Source organism: Trachemys scripta, chromosome 9, assembly GCF_013100865.1.
Source record: "Trachemys scripta elegans isolate TJP31775 chromosome 9, CAS_Tse_1.0, whole genome shotgun sequence".
Taxonomy (NCBI): domain Eukaryota; kingdom Metazoa; phylum Chordata; order Testudines; family Emydidae; genus Trachemys; species Trachemys scripta.
In genome coordinates, this window is record NC_048306.1 from 56,699,678 (window position 1) to 56,718,703 (window position 19,026).

A 19,026-nucleotide genomic window follows, 5' to 3' on the forward strand; every position below is an offset into this window, starting at 1 on the left:
ATGGTAGTCTTTCCACTAGACCTTCCCATCCTGTTTATGTGAAATTTTGCATGTTTGAGGAGTACAAGAGACTCTTCCACACTTTAGATGCATGCCTTGATTAGATCACATTCAAATCAAATGATTGTATGTTAAAATAATCCACAAGTGCACTACCCCTCTCGGAAGAACTCCACCAAAAACTCCCCAATCTCTCACCTAAGCACCCACTGATCCCCAGTGTCTGGTGGAAGTGTGTATTTCCTCCAGACATTGATATGGTTATCATAAAAAGAACCAAAACACAAGTTCCTGCTGTGATCATTTGAATGTTTGCTCCTTAGGTTGCATGTTCAAATGTACCTTTGTAAGTAATTAGCATAGTTAAATGCACTAGCGCATTTCTTTACTCCTAAAATAAAATGCAAGAACAAAGTTAAAGGAACAGTGATGTTAATGCTTTTAACAGTTAATGTTAGTGCAGGGGTAGTGCACTTAAACACAAAGGTCAGAAAATTCAAACGTTAAGGTTCTCACAGTAGTATCAACTTTTGGAAATAGACAATTTAAAATTTGGCAAGGGCTTCTACACATTCTAGTGTATCCATGGGATAATGCATGAGGGGAAGCAAGAATGACAACTCTTTACGGGCTTTTTTTAGTTCCCCAGTATGCATGTAGTTTTGGAGGTAACTAATGACTTAGAAAACTTCTGTTTTCACTAGTTCTGAGGAGAAGACTTGCTCTCTGTTTATCAGGACTCATTACTACATGTTAATATATGTCTTCATAAGTGAAGAACATACCTGGGAACCTTTTACTCTCCAATTGTGAAGATCTCCTATAAAGACTTACTTTGTCATTTATGGAAAGAAAAACAGCTTATACTATGAAAAAAAGTATAGCTAAGTATAGATCAGGACTTTAACTATAAACTCCTATTTTCAGATGCTTACAAATTCCCTAAGAAATTCACCCATGGACTGAAATTCCTTTGTTTGGCCTCATCCCAAAGACAAATTTTTCCCCTATGGAAAGTTTGAGGAAAATCCCTTCAGCTGTTTTCTGGAGTGAAAAAAACATCCAGAATGTTGAGCTTTTTTTTTTGTACACCAATAATTCAAAGAGCTAGAAAAGCCTTCTAAACTTGGCATAAAGACAATCCTTACGGGGTTTAAAAACAAAAACAAAAACGCTACAGGGAATTGAAAAAATTTATGAGTGTGCTAAGATTTTAGCAGATTGTTGTCCCCTTTATATCATCATGATGTGGTATCCCAGACAGACATGAAGGACAAAGACTGTGAATGTCTTAGTACATGTGTTCTCAACAGAAAGCCCCCTAACACTTATTTGTGACCTATGTCCTTTCCAGGGCCGGCTCTAGGATTTTTGCCGCCCAAAGCAAAAACAATTTCAGCCACCAGCCCCCCCACCCCCGGCCCGCCTCAACTCCGCCCCTTCCCCAAATCCCCAGCCCTGCCTCCTCCCCCCAGGCTCTCAAGCCTGGGAGGGAGAAAAGCGCCGCCGCGCCGCGGCCACTTGGAGTCTCCCCCTCCCTCCCAGGTTTGAGAGCCTGGGAGGGAGGGCGAGTAGCAGCGCGCGAATCAGCTGTTTCGCGCGCCGTGGCAGCAGCAGCGGAGGTGAGCTAGAGCGGCCGGGGGACATTTTTAGGGGCGGCATTCTGGCGCTGGCCATGCCGCCCCTAAAAATGTGCCACCCCAAGCACCAGCTTGTTTTGCTGGTGCCTAGAGCCGGCCCTGGTCCTTTCCATACTCTTAAATGGGAGGTTCTGTTACCTCAGCAGTAGAGGTCTTGGTATGAAAATGTTTGAAAGCCACGGTCTTAACTGTGCAACATTTTTAACAAATCTGTGAGCCTTCTACTGTTCCTTACAACGTATAAAGACAGCTTTAAACTTTTAAAGAATTTTTCACTTTAGCAAAAATCAGGAAGCTCAAGACTTAATATTTACAGTACCTTTTGGTGGGTTGAACAGGTGACAGCAAAAACACTGAACCCTCAGTGCATTTTTCTCAGCTCTTTCCTCACCTCTCAGTTGAGCTTTGGAAAAGCTGCATCTTAAGTTATAGCCTGTTTGGATGTCACCATCCCACTCCAGTCTTCTAAAGCAGCGTCTTTCAACCTTTCCAGACTAATGTACCCCTTTCAGGAGTCCAATTTGCCTTGCATACCAAGTTTCACCTCACTTAAACTCTCCAGATGCCCAGCTCTGAAGGCAGTGCCGCTGTCAGCAGCGCCACAGAAGAAAGGGTGGCAATACCATACTGTGCCATCCTTACTTCTACGCTGCCTTCAGAGCTGGGCAGCTGGAGAGCAATGGCTTTTGGCTGGGGCACTCATGTTGTTTGTGGCATGGGAAGACTAATTTAAAAATCCTGCTCCCCTGGCATTTTCTGAAGAAGAGTCTTCCATGGTGTTCCTTTTCTCCACAACTCTACCCCACCTTTGCTCATGGAAGCCTGGAAGTTCACAACTAGAGCTGTTTGGAGGGTTTTTGATTAAAATGCTTTTTTCTATTAAGAAACAGTTACCTACCTCTCGTAACTCTTGTTCTTCAAGATGTGTTGCACATGTCCATTCCAACTTAGGTGTGTGAGCGCCCCGAGCTCAGCCATGGGAGACTATTCCCCTATGGGTATCCGTCGGCTCAGCTCTGGCGCCCTCTGGTGTCACACACTCATAAAGCCGGTATAAGGGGCCCTGTCAAGCCTCTACTCCTCAGTGTCTCCTTACCGACCACTCCAAGAGTGAGGCCAGTGGGTGGGTTTTGGAATGGACATGCGCAATATATCTCAGAGAACAGTTACGAGAGGTAGGTAACTGTTTTTTCTTCGTTGAGTGCTTGCACGTGTCCATTCCAACTTAGGTGTCTTGCACGCAGTAATAACAGAGGTGGGCTCGAAGTTTAAGGACAAGCTGCCTGTAGAACTGCTCGGCCAAAGCGGGAGTTATCTCTGCGCGTGAAGAACATGTGCACTGATGACCAGGTTGCTGCTCCACACATGTCCTGCACTGGAACTTGAGCTACGAAGGCCACTGAAGAGGCTTAGGACCTTGTAGAGTGGGCAGTAAGTTCTGGCAGAGGGGGAACGGCTGCGCAGTCATAGCATGCTCATATGCAAGAAGTGATCCAGGACGAAATCCTCTGGGAAGAGATGGGAAGCCCTTTCATTCTGTCTGCTATTGCTATGAAGAGCTGTGGTGATTTATGGAATGGTCTGGTCCTTTCAATATAAAAGGCCAGAGTCCATCTGACGTCCAAGGAATGTAGGTGCTGCTCTTCCCCAGTTTCATGAGGTTTAGGGTAAAAGACTGGCCGAAAGATTGGTTGGTTTCAGTGGAATACAACCTTTGGAAGGAATTTAGGGTGCGGCCGAAGCTGTACCTTGTCCTTAAAGAAAACTGTATAGGGTGGCTCTGCCATAAGGACTCAGAGTTTAAAAACCCTTCTGGCCAAAGTAATCGCCATCAGAAAGGCTGTTTTCCATGAAAGATGCAGGAATGATCACGTTGCCATTGGTTCAAACTGTGGTCCTATCAGTTTTGAGAGGACGAGGTTCAAATCCCATGGGGGAAGCAGTTCCCTCATTTGAGGGAATGCCTTCTCCAGACCTTTGAGGAAACGAACTACCATTTCATGTGAGAACACGGACCTATTATCGACCTTAGGGTGGTCCGTCAGGTGGTCCTAGATGGTTGAAATGGCTAGGCCCTGTTCTTTCAAAGATAGGCAGTAGTCCAAGATGAGTTGAATCGAAGGTTGCATCGGTGGAACCCCATGACCAGATGACTAGAAGGAAAAATGTTTCCACTTTGCATTGTAAGTTGACCTCATGGAAACCTTCCTGCCGCACAGGAGAATTTTCCAGACCTGCTTTGAACAAGCCTGCTCATCGGGATTCAGCCACGAAAATACCATGCCATCAGATGGAAAGAGCTCAGGTTCGGGTGGAGCAACCAACCGTGGTCCTGCAAGATTAGGTCTGGGTACAGCAGAAGCTCTATCGGGGTCTCGCAAGAGGGGTGAACGAGTGAGGTGTACCAATGTTGCCTGGGCTATGCTGGTGCTATCAGGATGACTCGAGCTCAGTCCTGCTTGATCTTTGTCAACACCTTGTGCATCAGCGGAATGGGTGGAAAGGTGTAGAACAGGCGACGCAACAGCTCAGCAGAAGCGCATCTGTCATTGAGCCTGACCTCTGGCCCCTTAGAGAGCAGAACTGCTGGCTCTTTCTGTTGGAACATGTGGCAAAGAGATCTAGGTGGGGGAAAGCCCCATCTGCGGACGATGCTCATTGTGACATCCAGATGCAGGGATCACTTGTGGTGAGTGCAGAAGGATCTGCTGAAGCTGGAGGGTGTATCTGACCTCCACTGTGTTTAAGACCCAGCGGTCAGAAGTGACCTGTTTCCAGGCCTCAAGGAAGTGGGACAGAGAATTGGAAAAAATAGGGGTAACTGGATCACATGAGAGTGGAACTGGTATACTGTCCTCAACAAACCCACCAGAACGAATGCTTTGAGGCACCTGAAAGGCGAGGGGCCAGCTGAGAGAGCCCCGCCGAGGAGGAAGGTGGATGTGGCCGGCACCCAGAGCCTCTATTCCTTTGTCTCCTCTGGTTGCATCTCTGGTGAGAATAGAAACCGCCAAACTGCTGAGGCCTATATGGTCTCCTGGGCTGAGACTGCAAACCAGGGATTTCAGAGTTGCTTTGGTGTCCTTAAAACCGAGGAGCCTAGTGTCGGTTTGTCCCAAAAAAAAAAGGGCCCTTCAAACGGTAGGTCTTGCACCACTTGCTGGACTTCTTGCGGGAACCCTGACTCTTGCAACCACAAGCTCCTATGCATAGTGACTGCTGTGGCCACAGATCTGGCTGCTCAGTCCACAGCATCAAGGGCTGCCTGTAAGGAAGCTCTGGTAATTGTCTTGCCCTCCTCCACCAGGCCTGAGAACTCCTGCTAGTTTTCCTGGGGAAGCCTATCCTTAAATTTAGTCATCTCTTCCCACTTTATGGTCATAGTGACCCAACAATGCCTGCTGGTTCGCTATGCGCAGTTGGAGTCCTCCTGTAGCATAGGCTTTCCTTCCCATAAGGTCCATATTTTTTGGCTCCTTTGTCTTTGGAGTTGACCCCGTGTTGCCTTGACAGTCCTCCTCGTTAGCAGTCGCTACGACGACAGACCCAGGCAGGGTATGGAAAAATAAAAACTCTCATCCCTTGGCCGGCACAAAGTACTTTATCTCGGTTCTCTTAGCCGTGGGAGGGATGGATGCTGGGTTTTGTCAGAGGATCTTTATTGGGCCCAAAATGGAGCTCTGCGAGGAGAGGGCTACCCTTGCTGGGGCTGTGATTGTCAGAATGCCCAGAAAGCCATCAGATGGTTCCCTAACGACCTCTGCCTGGAGACCCAAGTTAAATGCCACCTGCTTAAGTAAGTCCTGATGGGCTCTCAGGTCATCCTGGGGAGGAGAAGATCCTGTAAGCATTAACTTGTCCTCTGGTGAGGACAAGAAGGCGGCATGAGCTGCTGTCCCAGAGTCCAGGGGAATCTCCTCCTGGCCAGCTTGCAACTGCTGACAGGTATTGGTACCCACTTTGGTACTGTGATGTGTTGCGGATTCAGTACTGGGTCCAGCGTCAACGGCAGGGTTCAGCTCAGGAATGTCTTGGTGTGTCCCTTGTCTCCGACATCGCCGAATAGGAGCGCCTCGAGCTGGTACCATGGCCCGGGGGAAACCCCCCCAGGTTCCAAAAGGACCATTGTAATGATGCTGGTCCCCCTGATGTCAGAGATGGGTGCAGGGAGCAATCATGGTGCCGGTGCCTTGAGATGTCAGACCCTGAATCTGAACCCAAAGACGAGGAAGAACCAGATGACTGAAGTCACCACGGCCTTGCCAATCCTCCCAGTGCTGGGAACCAGTGCCGCGGGGACATCTCCAGTGAGGTAGTAAACGGAGGCTTTCCCCTAGAAGCAGATCTTGAGATTGGCCTGAAAGTGGTGTGTTAGGAGCTGCTAGGTAGCACAGGCAGTGCCGCTACGGGTGCCTTAGGGGGACTCAGTACCAGCAGAGTCATCAAGTCTTTAGCGGCAGCATATGCCTCTGGGGTTGATGGTACCGCAGTCTTACATTCGGTACCAGGCAGGGGAGTAATGCCTCACCCCTGGGTGTTTGCGGTGCCAGTGGTAACACTGGAGGCTGCTGCAGCGCCAGTGAGGGAGAGCGGCCCTGTATGGATCTCGCACTATTCCTATCTGCCTGCTTGTCCGTCCTCGGTGCTGGGAAACTAGTCTTCTTCCAATGTCTTCTGTGCCTCTTCCTAGGCACAGGCGAGGAAAAGTGGTGCCGCGAGCTCTTAGGGGCGGGCGGTACGCTCTGTACGGATGCAGATGTACTCGCTGCCAAGTCAGACCTCGGCTCCAAGGCGGGCCTCAGTGCTGCCTGCATGAGGAGGACTTTTAATCTTGCTGCTTGGTCCTTTTGTGACTACGGCTTGAAATTGCAGCAGATCTGGCAGCAATCTTTCCTGTGCCCCTCACCCAAACACGTAAGTTGTCTTAAGTGCAGGTCTCTGGTTGGCACAGGCTTTGCACAGGAAGATCACTGTTTAAACCCTGGCGACCGAGGCATGCCCCAGGATAGAGGAGAGATGGACCACCTTTCCCGACAGAGAGAAATCCTAGTTACTACTCTAAACTATCTACACTTAACACACTATGTGAACTAATAAAACTACTTACAGAATTCTCAATTAGGAAACCACAAACACACTTTGCCAAGGCAAAGGGGGGGAAGCTCCAACAGCTGCCACAGGTTGTAAGAAGGAAATGAGGAGCAGAGGCTCGGCGGGGGCCCTTTATACCAGCGCTATGAGCGTGCGACACCAGGGGATGCCAGAGCCAACTGATACCACTAGGGGAAAAGTCTCAGATGGCTGTGCTCAGAGCACTTGCACACCTAAGTTGGAATAGACATGTGCAAGCACTCTAAGACGAATATGCTGTTTCAAACATACATACATTTCAGGGAGATTTCAACGTTTTCCAACAGGAAGATTTCCGGAATCCAGGGTGGGCTCTCCAGTCATTTAGAGACCTAAATTGAAAGCATGATCTTTTCAATCCAAACCATTTTGAAAAAACATTTGAAAGGTTTGGTTTCATTTCACACTGGAAAGAAAAAAATCAGAACTTTGAAAGCGGTCACAAAACAGAATTGTCGTCCTCTAACCAACTCTATTCACAACATAGAATACCGTTTGCATAAATTCTGTCCAAATGAACATTAATACAGTAGCTCAGAACTCATCTTTCCTCTGGCCTCAGCCACCTAAATCAAGAAGCTCTTACTGGGCAGTGGAAGATGTAATTACCTATGTCCTTGAGCAAAGTGCAATCTTTTTTTTTGCTCAAGAAAGAGCAGAGTTGTTAGGCATCTTCCCCATCTTCTATATCAGCCCATTCAGAAAAGGGTTCAAGCACAAAGCACCTCTATTCATAGAGAATGAATGATCCAGGTACTTGTCAACTTTGTCTCTTGAAGATACATGAACATGGACAAAATCAAAATCAGTGGTGTTAGCCAAACCTTGGAGAAACCGGAACAAAAGGCTAGAATCTCTAAGGCAGGGTCACTTATCTCCTGCAGAAATACACTTGGTCTAATGAGTTTCCAGACTCATATGTGGAAACTAATGCACACCAAAATGTCAACCCCCTGGATCCCATACAAGCTTTGAGAGGTGCACTGGTGGGGGAGATTCAGAAGTTAATGCTGTCACAGTCTACACTGAGACCACAAGCATGGATAGGTTCAATGCCAACATTGGCACCAAGTATGAAATAGATTGGGACACTGAGGTTCTTCCATCAGCACCAAAAGCTCTGACCTAAGTGACAAAGATGGTACCAGTATCTTTGAGCAAAGACAGTTGAACTTGAAATGATTCAAGCACAGATGCAAATACACACTGTTGCCATCTAGGGTCATCCAGATCACTTTCTGTTACTGAGCATGAGTGGACTGTGTGCAAGCTTTGATGGAAAGCTGTCTGAAGTGAAGTAGTGCATCAAAAGACTGCTGTTTTTAACTCATCACCTCCTGCACATGGCACTCTGGCAGCAAGAAGTTGGAAACCAGGAACATGACTTAACACGTTGAAACCTTGACACAATGAGGCAAGTGCAAGCTGTTGAACATCACAGACCACTTCATGGCAGCCAGGTTAGTGGGGCTGATGGATCCGAAGAGTCGCTGGGTCTACGTAGATGGTTGAGGCCAACACTAAGTACCATTTTTCTCTCACCTTAGACTTTCACTTTGAGGACATATCCTAAGCACTCTGGGCCATCTTCAAGGACTGCTCTAGTGGACACTTACAGGAGACACTTTAGGTGTTTCTGCCATTGTCTAACAAACAGCCTTAGGTGATGTGCCCATACAAGCGTCTCACTCAGAAAATGATGCTCTTCTAAGAATACAATGCAGCACTTATGCCTGTCCATGAGTGACACTTTATGCTACATGTGCATTTCTTGAATTTGCTGAGCTTCCTTCCTTCCTATTGAGACAACGACAATAACAAACTTGAAAGAGAAAGAGCTATAAAAGTAAAAAAAATAAAATGCTGCAGCAATGAAAAAAGCTTTGACACAAGTAGTCAATGAAGTAATTCATGATATGTCACATAATGAAATATTGAATGCTAAAATTTGAAAAGCAAGACTCCTACGGTTCCAACTGCTAAAGGCATTCAAAGCATCTCAGAGAAGCTTAGCGTAAACCTCAAAGAGGAATGTCCTGCAAAGCTAAAATGAAGCATCAAATGTATGTAAATCAAAACCAACACTGTGCCTAGGCCCATCAAAAACTGGCTCAACTGAGCACAGAAGCATATGAATACCAAATTGATAGTCCAAACAAAAGCAGAAAAAAATACCATGGTCCCAGTGTGTCAGGGCCAACTAAACCAAACACCACAGTTTTTTAAAAATATTAAATTTTATTGGGACTGAGGGTACACTTCTGTTCAAACCAAGCACAATCAGCAGAGATGGAGCATGAATGGTAATCTGATGCATAGCTCCAACAAAGAGGTCTTTAGCTGACCGAGGTCAAGAAAAATCTTATAAAGAAAGTTTTAGAAGGACCTGAGTCAATCCCAATTCATCAGCAAGTTAGAGGGTGAGGGTGAGAATGGATATTTGCTCAGTTATCAGTGACTCAGAAGGATAAAAATCATAGAGCTCGAATTCCCAGCCTGTCTCATTCTGGAGAATCAAGAGCCAAAAGTATGATTCCTGTAAAGTTGGCATTTTTGAAGAAAAATATAAAAATATTATTTAAATACCTCTGAAGAATACTGTGTGGGTAAATTTTAAATGTTACCATAAGAATCTTAACTTTCCATTTCTAACCCTTTTAATATATATAACCTTCATGTGATTTTTATAGTTAATTTATACCAAAAGTATAGATGTATTGTGTATTGATTCACCTACTTTTCCCAATAGGATTGGGGATCATGTCCTCAACCAAGTTTTATATCTTTATACTATTGGGGGGGGGGGGGGGGGGGGGCGAAAGAGGGGTGTCCTGGAGTTTTCTTGTACTTCTCAAAAAGAACAAACTGTTTTTATGCTACAAAACAGCCTGGACCTATCACATAGGAGCTAAAGATCCAAAAGTGAATATATATTATAAATACAAGAACAATTACAGCATATAGTTTTCATACTGAAAGACTGTGGGTCTTTTAGTACTTAAATTTTAAAAACAAAAGTACTTTCCCTCCTATGAATTACCAAACTAATGCTGAATAATTAAAACAAAACATTTATTAAAGGATAGCCATGTCTTCCAAACAGGGTCAATCATAAGACTTAAGTGGCATGTGTAATAACCTTTTTGTACACAGATCCAATTAGGGTTGCCAACTCCCCAGGAATTAAAGATTATGTCATGTGATGAAACCTCCAGGAATACGTCCAACCAAAATTGGCAATCCTAGATCCAATGTGTTGTGCATTAAACATCTGCTGGAACACTGGACAGGCCCATCATTATATAGCTTAAATGACAACTGGATAATACTTTTAGTTTAAAAACAAACAAAAAATACATAAAAGTATTAACAAACTTAAGTAGATACTATGTAAATTTTACATAGTGCAGCATAACTAGGATACATGGAATGACAGAATTGAAGGCTTTTCAGCTATTCAATTCCTTTACTACATAATCTACCATTGTCAATCCTGGAGCCTGTGAAAATCTATATAGCAGCCATCTAAACAGTGTCAATTGAAACAGAGCAATTCTAGAGAAAAATGTTTATAGAATGTTTCCAGAGAAGACTCCCCCTGAACTAGATCAATCCTCCGAAGAAATTCCAGACATTTTAAAATGGAATTATATAGAAAGTTTCCAAAAGGTGTAAGATTTAAAACAAACTCATTCCTGAAAAATCTTTTGGAATGCTGAATTTGATCTTCAGCTGGAATAATCACAACAGCTATCGGTATTTGGGAGCAGAATTTACATACAGGATATAGGGTAACATACATTCCAGTCCCCTAACTGGGTTTCCCTTTTGTGTGTTGCTGAAAGGGGATTAAAAGGACTGTTTCCTTTCAAAAATATTTTTATTTGAAAGAAAACATAAGACTTTAAGGTAGCTTACACAGTAGTTACTACAAAAATGAGCAATTAAAAAAATAAAAACAAAACCACTTAAGAACTAAGAGAATCTTGTTCCGTATAGGTAGGTGAATCGGGTGTTGAGAGGAGACACTGTGAGCAAGAGTCGGAATGTATCATTTTAAAAGCAAATCAGTCTCCCTAAAATATAATTTAAGTTTAGAAGCTCCTTCACTGGAGGTTTTCAAAAAGAGGCCAGCTAGACATCCATCTTGGATGGTTTAGACACAACAAATCCTGCATCTTGGCAGAGGGGTAGTCTATATAATCCTTGCAGTCCTCTTCTAACCCTATAGTTCTAGGATTCTAAGTTGATCCTTATTTTTGTGATAATTAGCAGAATATCTGTATTGGCCAGCAATTCAACGGGGCTGGACTGATTATTTTATTAAAACTACAGGAGTGTTCTCTGGCTTACCTTCTGAAACAAAATGCTACAAAGATGGGTCACAAGAACAGTGGAAATATACTTTTATAGAAACAAGCCAGAAAAGCCACTAGAACGTCAAGATCCTATCTCAGTACCACAATCGGCTGAGGCTGTAAATAAACATCTGCATTCTAGTGCAGAGGTCCTCAAACTGTGGGGTGCACTTCACTAGGGGGGCACGGAAGAACATTCCAGGAGGGCACAGCTGGGGCCTGAGCCATCCCCCATTGGAGATGGAGCGCCACTCTGCACTGCTCCTGGCCCCAGCTGCTGGCCCGTGCCTGGAGCCCTGGCTGCTGCCCCAGCGCCTGGCCTCCAGCTACGGCCCCAGTCTCGGCTCCCTTAATCCTGTCCATGTCCCCCCTCCCAGAGCCGCGGTTCCGCTTCCCAGTTGTTCAAAATTTCCATTTAACTGTAGGAATTGAACCACCAATTAAGTCTTTTGGAATTTGGTCAAAGGGCATACTGAGGGCTTATCTACACTTACAGCGGTGCAGCTTGCAGCACTTAGTGACGACACTACCTATGCCAACAGGAGTTTCCAACAGCGTAGATATTCCTCCTCCCCAAGAGGCATTAGCTATGTTGATGGGAGAAGCCTGCCCATCGACACAGCACTGTCTATACTGGGGGTTAGGTTGATATAACTAGGTCACTCTGGGCTGTGGATTTTCCAACACTCATAAGATAGGCAAGTACTTTTATTATGTAGCAGAATCACAGAGGAGTAAACTGAAGCACACAGATATTAGGAGGTTTGTCCAAAGCTACATAGCAAGTCAGTGCAGAACTGGGAACAAAACTCAAGAATAATTGTTCCCAACTGCCTCTCAATTACTAGACTGCATTTCCTCCAAAAGCCAATAAGGAATGCTGCTGCCCTGTCGGGGAAATAAAACCAATCACATAAATGAAACGAAGTCTTTCAGAAATTAAACTGTAAAAAGAATCAGAAACTTAGAATGAAGCTCCAAGAGATTTTACCACCTAAAGCAGATCCAGAAGCAGAATATATTGATTGGAAAAAGCTGAGTTCTTCAGAGTTGTTTCAATAGGACTACTTATGGAATGAGGTATTACTCAACAAAAGGGCAGCAGACCCAGCCTCTTATTGTTTCCAAACTTGTGAGCATATGAAAATATTACAACTTTTTATCACTATTGCATTGAGTTCCAGTACGTACACATGCTACTTTTTTTTTGGTGTGGAATGGGAGCTCCCAGATTACTTTCTTATGCCTGACTGGGAAATTCAACTTCTCCCCCAGTCAAAGCAAAGGCATTAAAGATATGAGCAAAAGGCATTTCCTTATAGTAATTTATAAAATTGGAAGAAGCCATAGTGACTTATAAACTCTGAATATTCATACTAGAACAGAGTTTAAAAGAAACTACGGTGGCTTATAATCACCCAAGTTACTATATGAAAAAGCCTTTGGCCAGTATCTTGCCTTGGCAGGGAGAAAAAATGAATTTATCATTCTATTTCATAGACGGATACAGGAGAGAAATCCAAGAATACCCATCCCCTTTTAAACTTTCCCTATCAATCCCTACATCACTGGCCTTCTGCACAAACCAGCTTTCAGAGGACTTATTTTAAACCAGGCAACCTCAAAAATCTTTGGAATACATCACTAGCCTGCGACAATGGTACCTGGAATGTGAACCTTCACCTCTCCCAAACAGCTATCCATAAACACAGGGGGGAAATGGGAGACTAAATATACCCAGAATGATATCCAGAAGCTCTTGCTCTGAGACAGGTGGGGCCAACCTGTGGCTTCAAAAGTTAATATGCGGCTCCTTATATAGGCACCAACTCTGGGGCTGGAGCTACAGGCGCCAACTTTCCAATGTGCCAGGGGGTGCTCATTGCTCAGATCCTGTCCCCACTCTATCCTGTCCCATCCCCTGATATGCCCTCGCTCCTCCCACTCCCCTGCATGTCATGAAACAGCTGATCAGGAGGTGTGGGGAGTGAGGGGGAGGCACTGAATGGCGGAGCTGCTGGTGGCTGGGAGGCTCTGGGAACCGGGGGTGAGGAGCTCATGGGGGGCTGCTGATGTATTACTTTGGCTCTTTGGCAATGTACATTAGTAAATTCTGGCTCCTTCTCAGGGTCAGGTTGGCCACCCCTGCTCTAAGACAATTATACAGTATTAACACAGAAGATTAGGTGTGCCAGGAGTCTCTGAAAGCAGACAAGGTTTTGAGGAATTTGTTACTGCAAATTTTATGGTGGTATGAATACAAGATTCACCAAGACCTGGCATAACAAAACACTATGAAAGCTTTTTAAAAAAAAAATTAGGAAAGCACAACATAGTAAGTCTGCATTTACACACAATCCTTTTGGATCTTCGTTAAAGTGCATCTTATTTCAATGCTTTTTCATGACTCACCACTTCTGGGAAGGGTGCTGGACAGATTTGCAACTTTAGGAGGAGCTGGTTATTTTCTACATACTACAGTACTGCATTGCATCTGCTATCAAAAAGTGAAATATGAAAAAGGAGTTAAGTGTAGTGAATATGATTAAAAGTAAGTTTAAAAAAAAACTAAGTTTGAAATGAGAATTGCTGTTCTGTTTGAATGTTGAATTCTGATGAACCTTGTTACTAAGATAAGCTTTGGAATACATTTGCAGAGTATGTATGAAGAGCGTATATACATTTCTCAGGCCAACACTTATGGGACACTTACATCAAAAGCAAAACACAACCCAGAATCAAACACAGCAAGGTGGCTCAATTTTTAATATAGTACAAAGGCAAAAGTGCTCAATATATTGCCTATTTCATTCTGGATGTGAATTATAGCTCTGAAAGCTTTAGACCAGTGGAAAAGTTATTTTTCTTGTCTGCTTGTGGCTTTAAGGATAAAAAGATTAGGGTTCAAAACAAATGATTGCATCCCCCAGTGCACAATTCATCCAATTCTGGATAGCAGTCTTTGGGCATTTCTGATAGACACCTAAAATGCAGTTGACATAAAACCTTTCTCAAAAGTCCCTGTAACTGTATAATCTTGCTTAAAGAGAACTAGAATAAGAGATTGATTAAAGTACTCAAAGCTACTGTTTGTATTCATTATTTACAATACTATGGTATGTTCTGGCAATGTAAGTGCAGAGCCAAGCAATAGTCACCCAGAATATTCTGAGTCTTCTTTGGATCAAAGACCAGTAATTTAACTGGCCAATATATTTGGTAACAGAGCTGGACTTCAGCTCTTTCCAATGCTTGCAACTTACAATTTCTTCCTGTTATATTACATAACTAATAACAGTATGTATTTTATCCACTAGATACAATGGGTCAAATCTCTCTCTCAAGTACACAAGCACAATCCCACTGATTTTAATAGGTAGAAAAAGGAAGAAAATTTGGCCCAATATGAACTTTAATATTACTATCAATTGTGTTATATACGAAGGCTCTCGATTTTAAGTAGACAATTATAATATAACTAGTATACTTAAGAAAAATGGTGTATCCTAACCTATGATTTCTGTTCATATTGTTGTGTATAATTTAGAATGGCATGTTTACTACAAATGGGATTTAAGCACCTTCCTTGCCCCATTAGCTCGAGCCCAATATCCTGGGATTCAAGCCCTCTCAGTAAAGTCAATGGCTAGCTACCTTAGTCTCCTAGAAAATAAAACACCACCAGAAGTTTATTACATATAATTTTTGCGCACTCATTTCAAATGGAACAAGTGTTCCTACAAAAATGTGAACATGTAAGCTGTCACAGAGAAAAGAGGTGTTAGAAGCACAAATCCTTGACTTGTGAGTCATATAACAAAACCTTTAGACCAAAGACTTATTTTTGTTTCACCTGCCCTAACAGAAATGCCTTTAGAAAGGCCTAAAAAATGCTCTCATGCAAGACAATTTATTGACTTTCCATACAATTTTCTTTCCTCACTTAAAAATTATCAAAAACTGTATAAAACTGTTTATGTATGAACAAGGGCTTGACTCCAATCCAGTCTATTTTAACTTCCTACTTAATCCGGTCATGTTTTCATATTGACAAATTTGTAACATCACAACTATTACTAAGGTGAAATGTTGTTTGTACCACTGTTCTTATTTCAAGTTCTTTCCAACGTGAAATCTCCTTCAAGATAAATTTCTTATCAGTGACATACAAAGCAAAAAAAGAAGCTTTTGTCCTTTTTACTTCTTTATGATGTAGATTAGAATATAAGCTTGAAACTATTTTTTTAGAAACCAAACGAGTTTCGAATGTTAAAAAATAAGTTAAGTCTTGTCAGCCCTGAAAGACTACAGTAATTGAAGAAATGGCAAGACAATGACATCAAAAGAATGAAAGCTGAGCAATTGAGGCTAAAAGGATTGAGTCAGGCTTTTCTCTCTAATTCGGTCCTTTTTACAACTTAAAGCAAAATAAGGCACAAAGAGGTCACCCTAACTTCTACATTTGTGTTTTTCCATTTGACAACTGCTAATTGCCCCCCATGTTTCTAATGAAACCAAAATAATAATGGTTCTTTGACTACCTTCAGTGATGACACAACATCTTTCTCTAGAATTCCTCAAACCCCGTCTTCTCATCTCTCTCTCTCTCCTCCCCTCCCGCAACTGAAGGTCAGTCCATCGGCACCACTCCCAACCTGGCTAGAATTGTTCCCAAAGAGCAATATCAAGCATTTCCTCCCCTAATGGGGATGAACAAACTTGGTCACTTCCCCAGTGAGCAAAAGCATTAAGTCAATAGAGTATCATCATCTTATACCAGAGATGAGCCTGACTTTGTTGTACTCTCTGGCCCTGCTAATCTAGAAGCAAACTAGAAATGTGCTACAGCAGCATGGTAGTGCATTGTGCAAGATCCTCAGGCTAGTTTTGAAATAGTTTGATTAGCTTGCTGCTGCAGAATCAGCAGGAAGAACTTGTTATTGACATTTGGCCTCTCAGATAATGGATTTTTTATGTACAGTCTGATAATGAAGTGTTGGGAGTCTTCTATTTTTTATAAACAGATATTCATAAGCTGGAGGATAGTGTAATATTTTAAGAATCAAATTTTGGGCCTAAACTACATCAGAGCATCCCCTTAATTGTGTTGAACTTCAATGGCATTAGTATTAACCAGAATACTTGAAGAACAGTTTGTGTAAGAACAGGAAGTATACCATCATTCTTGATCAAACAATATATACAGACATAACCGGACAGGTCAAAGCGTGAGAGGTGTATTGATATCAGTTAGTCTTAATTAAATCCTTTTAGGATTCTAATTTGCAAACAGCCCTCTGCAACTTTACTTGCTGAAAACTTTTAAGTGAATACAAATCTTTTAAGACAACCATCATAGAAGGGGGGGATGCGTATGTTCTAAAATCTGTACTTGATTGAAAATTTTTCAGGCAATCATCCTAAATAATACTTTAAAACTTCAATATGGGGCAGAAGAGAAAGGAAGGTGTGGAGCAAGAACGCCCATATTACATCTCTCTCTACTGAGGACATGTAACAGGCTCTCATATAGTCCTTTAATCAGATATACAGCACAGGGCACCAGAAAAATCCAGCTTGCACTCCTGAATGAAGAGATCGCATTTTCCACCGCTTTTAGAAAGGTTTTTTGTTCCGCAAGCAAAAGTAAAGGTTCTCTCAAGAATCCATGTGCTCTATTATGTCAGGTGGTGAAAATCTGGCAATACTGCTGATTTACATAAAGTCAGTAAAAAAGGAGTGTATTGTACATACACTATATGGACAGTGACGGTACAATCCCTATCCTCTCTATACAACTATTTTGTTATATATAAATATGATGGGTTTCACTCTGACAATTTTATAGTGTATTTAAAAATGAAACTATATCTAGAATGTACACACAATCCCAATCTCTAAGTAAATGAAACAACAGAAGGAAATACAGTACAAGTATCATTATATACTGGCCTGAAATTCTTAAGTCATTTGTTCCCTTGGCCTAAGAGACCTCTATGCAGAAGAACAGAGATGATAGGGAAAGAGTAGTGAAATGAATGCAAGACCTACACACTGGACTGAACTCTGCACGGATGTAATCGCTCCCCCCTTATACAATACAACTGAATAGTTAATGTGATTGCATGGAATATACATCAGTACAGAATTTGATCTTTTGTACAGCAGATAGCACAATGGTCCTCAACCTGATTGGTGCCTCTAGAGAGAACTGTAATACCAACAATATGCCCTAGAAATCTGTTTGTCAACTCCTGAAAGGAACAGAAACTCCTGCAGTGATGTTTCTGATGGAAAAATCATGAAAGCAAGACTATATTGAAATACTAGGCTTCAACAGTAGTGAGGGTTCAAAGGGATAATATAACAGTAAAAATCAGAATAGAGTCCAAGAGAAGCAGCGAATATTCTCTTTTGGAAAATGGTGCAAGTCCAAGTGTGATATATAAGGTTTTTTAAACCTCTGCATTGGCAAATGTCAAATGAGTTCAGGCACCTAGGCCAAGAGTTCCAGTGTTTTGTTAAAGTCATCTTCCTTGCAGACGGTCTGCATGCCGACATCCCATTCATATCTCGTGACATGACAGCTATGTTAATACAGCCCTTAATGATATTTCATCCTGTTACATCTACTATATCACACTGGTCCAATATATGAACATTAGCAGATGAACTCGGAAAATTAAGTGGCATCTTCGGAAAGAAAGGAATAGTTTATATAGGCTATTACTACTAAATAAGGTTGCAGAAAAAGAGGTAGAAAGCTCCTGAACGGTATCTAATGGAAAGGATTCATAAGTGTCCTCTCACAGACACTACTTCTGAACTGAGAAGCCAAGACATTTAACACGTGCAGAGTGTGGTGTGATCAAAACTTAGTGTTTTTTGTTCACCTAGTTATGTTCCACACAGATAAGGAGTAACTGACTTGCCTTAGAATAAATTAGAGTCAAATGAGTGTTTTCAAAGTTACTTCTCTGAAAAACAGCACATTCTGCATGACAATGTGTGTACTCTGAAGCAAATGTTGTCACAGTTACTAAGCACTGATGAAAGATTAGGAATATATTTGCCTTCCTAACAGCTGCTTCTGCCAACACCAGGATTAGGAAAGCATCTTTATACCAAACTCCAAAATCTAAAGAGTTTAAACAGGCGGTAAACATGGGTAATGTAAATCTGAAAAGCTGCCTGGACACTGGGATATATGAGAAACAGTGGCCAACTGAAGTATCCGTTTTCCTTGTGGTATTATCTGTCTGGAGGATTTAAGGTAGGGATGTCATAGGAAAAATGGAGACGAGCTGATATTTCTGTATTGTGAACACTTAATTACAAAAAGGTTTCCCCCTCTTGAAATATCCCAATCAGTACTATTTGCACACATACCTCGAAGAATTCTCTCCTCATGGCAACGTAGAAAGTCCCAGATTCTAACAGTGCCGTCGTCAGAGCATGTAGCAAATTTATTATCCGTGGGTGAGAAACTGTTACATGAAGACACACAGCAGGGGAAAGAAGTCAGCATTTAACAGATTATCTATGCTTCGCAGACAGGGCAAAATTAAATTGTAAGGTGTTATACATTGAAAGAGGCATTTGAACATAAGGGCCACTAATTAAACATAGTGTCTGCCATTTGACACATTTCCATCAGAAGACTTTGAATTTAGTTTAGGATTTACTTCTGCATTTTGATCCCCAGTCAAGTGGGAAAATCCAGAATTTATATTTAGCACTATCCTACCTATGACTGTACACAGCAGCACCTTCTCTGCGAGACCAGCAGCAACACGAAACTGACTTAATAGCAACTGCAGCCCTAGACTTTCACGCTGTTGATAGTGGTAAAGCGACACTGTGCAGAAGCATGGGGGAGAGCATTAAGAGAGTAAATT

At 42.5% G+C, this 19,026-nt stretch overlaps 1 protein-coding gene across 6 annotated transcripts in view; it reads right to left on the reverse strand.

Annotated features, from left to right (window-relative positions):
- Positions 1-19,026, reverse strand: part of WDR33 (WD repeat domain 33) — a 100,165-nt gene that overhangs the window by 41,500 nt on the left and 39,639 nt on the right. For all 6 annotated transcript variants that reach the window (XM_034782053.1, XM_034782052.1, XM_034782051.1 and 3 more), the window contains one exon: positions 18,518-18,615. In XM_034782053.1, the coding sequence (XP_034637944.1) occupies positions 18,518-18,615 (98 nt within the window). The remainder of the gene's footprint in view (positions 1-18,517; positions 18,616-19,026) is intronic.